The 3,621-nt window shown below is 32.8% G+C and overlaps 1 protein-coding gene across 1 annotated transcript in view; it reads right to left on the reverse strand.

The window, feature by feature from the left end:
* Positions 1–2,848: 2,848 nt before the first annotated feature.
* HELRODRAFT_182523 (hypothetical protein) overlaps positions 2,849–3,621 on the reverse strand; it is a gene marked incomplete at both ends in the record, with an annotated part of 4,025 nt that continues 3,252 nt past the window's right edge. Inside the window, one exon of the mRNA XM_009032779.1 lies at positions 2,849–2,968. Within this exon, the coding sequence (XP_009031027.1) occupies positions 2,849–2,968 (120 nt within the window). The remainder of the gene's footprint in view (positions 2,969–3,621) is intronic.

The following is a 3,621-nucleotide window of genomic DNA, read 5'->3' on the forward strand; positions in this document are numbered from 1 at the left end:
CATGCATACATACACAAACACACACACATACTTACATACATGCATACATACATACACACATACTTACATACATGCATACATACATACACACACACACAAACACACACACATACTTACATACATACATGTATTCTTTGTTTTGTTTGCTTGATGTTTTATTCTCTTTTCTTTACTTTTTTCTTCGTAATTGTACAGATAGGTAGGATTAATTCGTAAGTTGAGCTAATTGAAGATAGGTAGGTGAGTTAATTTAATGAACATAGGTAAGTTAGGGACTCTATTCTTTCTTTCTTACGTTCTAGTTTATTTGTATTGTATTGTATTGTTTTTTGTTCAACACAACATCAACAACAGCAATCAAACACAACAATCAACATAATATTATTTTCGTTATATTTAGGTTAAGTTGTATATTATTTCTAGACCTTCGTTACTTATTATTTCTAGACTGTCGTTTTATTATTAACCCCCTCATGAACGGCTGCCTTGACGTGGCGAGGGGGCTTCTCCCTAAATGCCGTTCAAGTTTGTGCTTCTCCTCCTTCACTTGTTTGTTTTCTTAAAAATGCGATTCTCTATCATTTTGTTGGTTGCATTTTTTAGCGCAAATACTCTCAAACATGGGTTATATTAGGATTTGCATGTATGTTATGTGTATAACATACACAAACATACAAACAACGGTACAGCACAACACACACAAACATACAAATGCATACATACAAACGAGCATTTATTTTTCTTGTTCTATTTTTCTTCTTGCTAACTTTTTATTATTTTAGGTAGGAGTAAAATGGGTGAGCCTTGGCTTATGTTAAATAAAAGTTTTGAACAAAATTTATTGCTCGTAGGTTGGTATCTTAACTTTGAATTTTATGTTACGAGTTCGTTTTTGTTTTGTTGCACGCACACTCGATACGCATACGGTGAACAAAAACGAACATGGTGCTATCATACGAACATAGTATACAAACATGCATGCTGGTCGTCTTCTCTATTTTTTGTACCAGTCGACATTGTTATTTATTCCATATTTATTTGTTAAATAGTTTTTTTCAGAACGCTGTAATTGTGAAAATTTTTGTTTAGAAATTTCTCTAATTTATTCAAGCGTAAACACGCACACAAAATTCAAACACATACATTCACAAGTTAAAAACACACATACATACTTTAGTGGTTATATTTTTTTAATTTGTCTATTCTGCTCAATTCTTTCTACTTTTTGTAATATAAAATCACAAATATAAAGTGTAAAATGAGCTGTGCTAACAACTCACTGTTCCATTGTTCCATCATTAATTTATTTAAACACCACACACCATCATTAATGATCATCATAATTTTAAGTCTGAAAAATTGGGTTTGCTTCTTTGCCTTTTTTGGTAAAATAGTTTCAGAGGTGTTTTTTTCTCGTGTTTTAATAGTTGAAGAAAAATTTTTAAATAAAAAAAGAGGGCTCAGGATAGAACCCTGAGCAAAAAATGATGATAAAAAGGATTTAGAAATTGATAGATCATCTATTTGCACAATTTAGCCCATTCAATGAACGGTGACGTGAAACTTTTGCGAACAACCTTCCATCAACGACTTCACTGATAATTTTTTTAATTTAATTGCCATTCATTTATCAACAAAATACAAATTTCTAATTATAATATGCCTGTAATCAACAGAAAAAATAAGAACAATTACAAATGAAACAATAACAATTAATAAAAGTATTATATTATAAATGTGTAATATAACGTCATTATTCACATCATCGTAGTGTTACAATAATTAATATTAACATTGTAACGAAATATGTTGTATTAAAAGCAATAATTATTGGTAAATGCAGTTTGTAATCAGTGCTAGATCACTGCGATCTACTTCCATCAAAAAATTAAATGGCGTAATAACAATTATAAAACCAACACAATCACACACACACACACACACACACACACACACCACACATACACATGTGTCTACACAATTTATATAAGCACATAATTATTTTATAGATTCATTTTATGATGAACGACAAAACCGAATAAGATACAATCATTGCCAGTTCAATTTAATTCACGAAAAGAGTTCATATGAAAGTAACAGTAGTGGTAGTAGTAGTAGTAATTAACTATTAGATATTCACAATTGATGCAATCTGTTACATGAATATATAGATTTTATTGTATTTACACTGGGGCGACGAAATGAAAATATAAATTAAACAACATAAATATTTAATTAATGATTGAATGGATGAATGAATCGAGGAAAACACAAATGAATGAATGATAGAATGGATACCACAAAAACACTCATTTCTCCTCAATAAGTCTTCCTTTTTATTAAATGTATATTCTCATTTCCTCCTACGTAATCTCTCTCTCCACTTTGATTAATGGTGATGATAACACATCGTAACACTAACAACAACATTAACAATATATATATATATATATATATATATATATATATTCTCGCAAAGCATATAAATATATATATATTAGAAATACCCAATCTTCGAATAAACAGACTTGAAAAATAAAAATAGTTATTAAATATATATATATATATATATATATATATATATATATATTGTTATAATATTCGCTGTCGTAACCGGTTTACGATGCGACGGGTTCAAATCTTCGTCAATGAATAAAATACTCCAAACAGCTATTAAACTTTATTTACAGAAGAAATCAACTAATCGTATATTTCCAGTAAATTCGCACTAACGCAACAATTAACTTTTAAATCTTTCAAAATCTATCGCTATGACAACGTCAACAAACAATTCAAATATCGCTTTAAATAATTCACCGAATCGCTATTCACAAAATCACGAATTTCACTAATCACGAATATCCCAATCACGAATATCACCAAAACCAAATATCTTGCGACGTGCGCTTATATACTTTTCGCAAGCGTCGTTTCTAGATTCTTCCCGATGGTCCGATTCCAGCATACTCTAGAACGTTCCAGTCACTAGAACATTCTAGAATACGCTAGAATCTAGTGCGTTCGGTAGCACGGTTATAACATTACCCCCTTCTTAGTTCTGTTCGTCCCGAACAGCTTTCGTTCCGGTGTCCGCATGGTACGGAGCCAGTCTATCCAAATGGACGATCTTCATTCTTGCTCTCGGCTTTCGATATTCCTGAATACGGTAGACGACGTCATTCAAGCGGGTGATGACTTGATAAGGTCCTTCCCACCCTCGCTGGAGCTTTGGAGAACGTCCTTTCTTCCGCTGTGGGTTGTACAGCCAAACTAACTCGTCGACAGCAAAACCGCCACTGCTTCCTTTCAAGTCGTATCTGGTTTTGGCCGCCTCCGTGTTTTTCATAATTTTAAGGCGTACGTAACGGTGGATATGGTTTAATCGCTGTCGAAGATTATCCACGTATTCTGTTAATGGTTGGTGTGGTTCGGGTGGTACGCCATATTTCACATCAGCTGGAGTTCTTAAGGTAGTCCCAAATAGAACTCTTGATGGCGTTTCTCCAGTAGTTGTGTGGATAGCACTCCGGTATGCCATAAGAAACAATGGTATATGACGATCCCAATCCCGTTGATTTTCGTCGACTACTTTAGCCAGATGTTCAATCAGGGTTTGGTTGA

This window comes from Helobdella robusta (assembly GCF_000326865.2).
Source record: "Helobdella robusta unplaced genomic scaffold HELROscaffold_88, whole genome shotgun sequence".
Lineage (NCBI taxonomy): Eukaryota > Metazoa > Annelida > Clitellata > Rhynchobdellida > Glossiphoniidae > Helobdella > Helobdella robusta.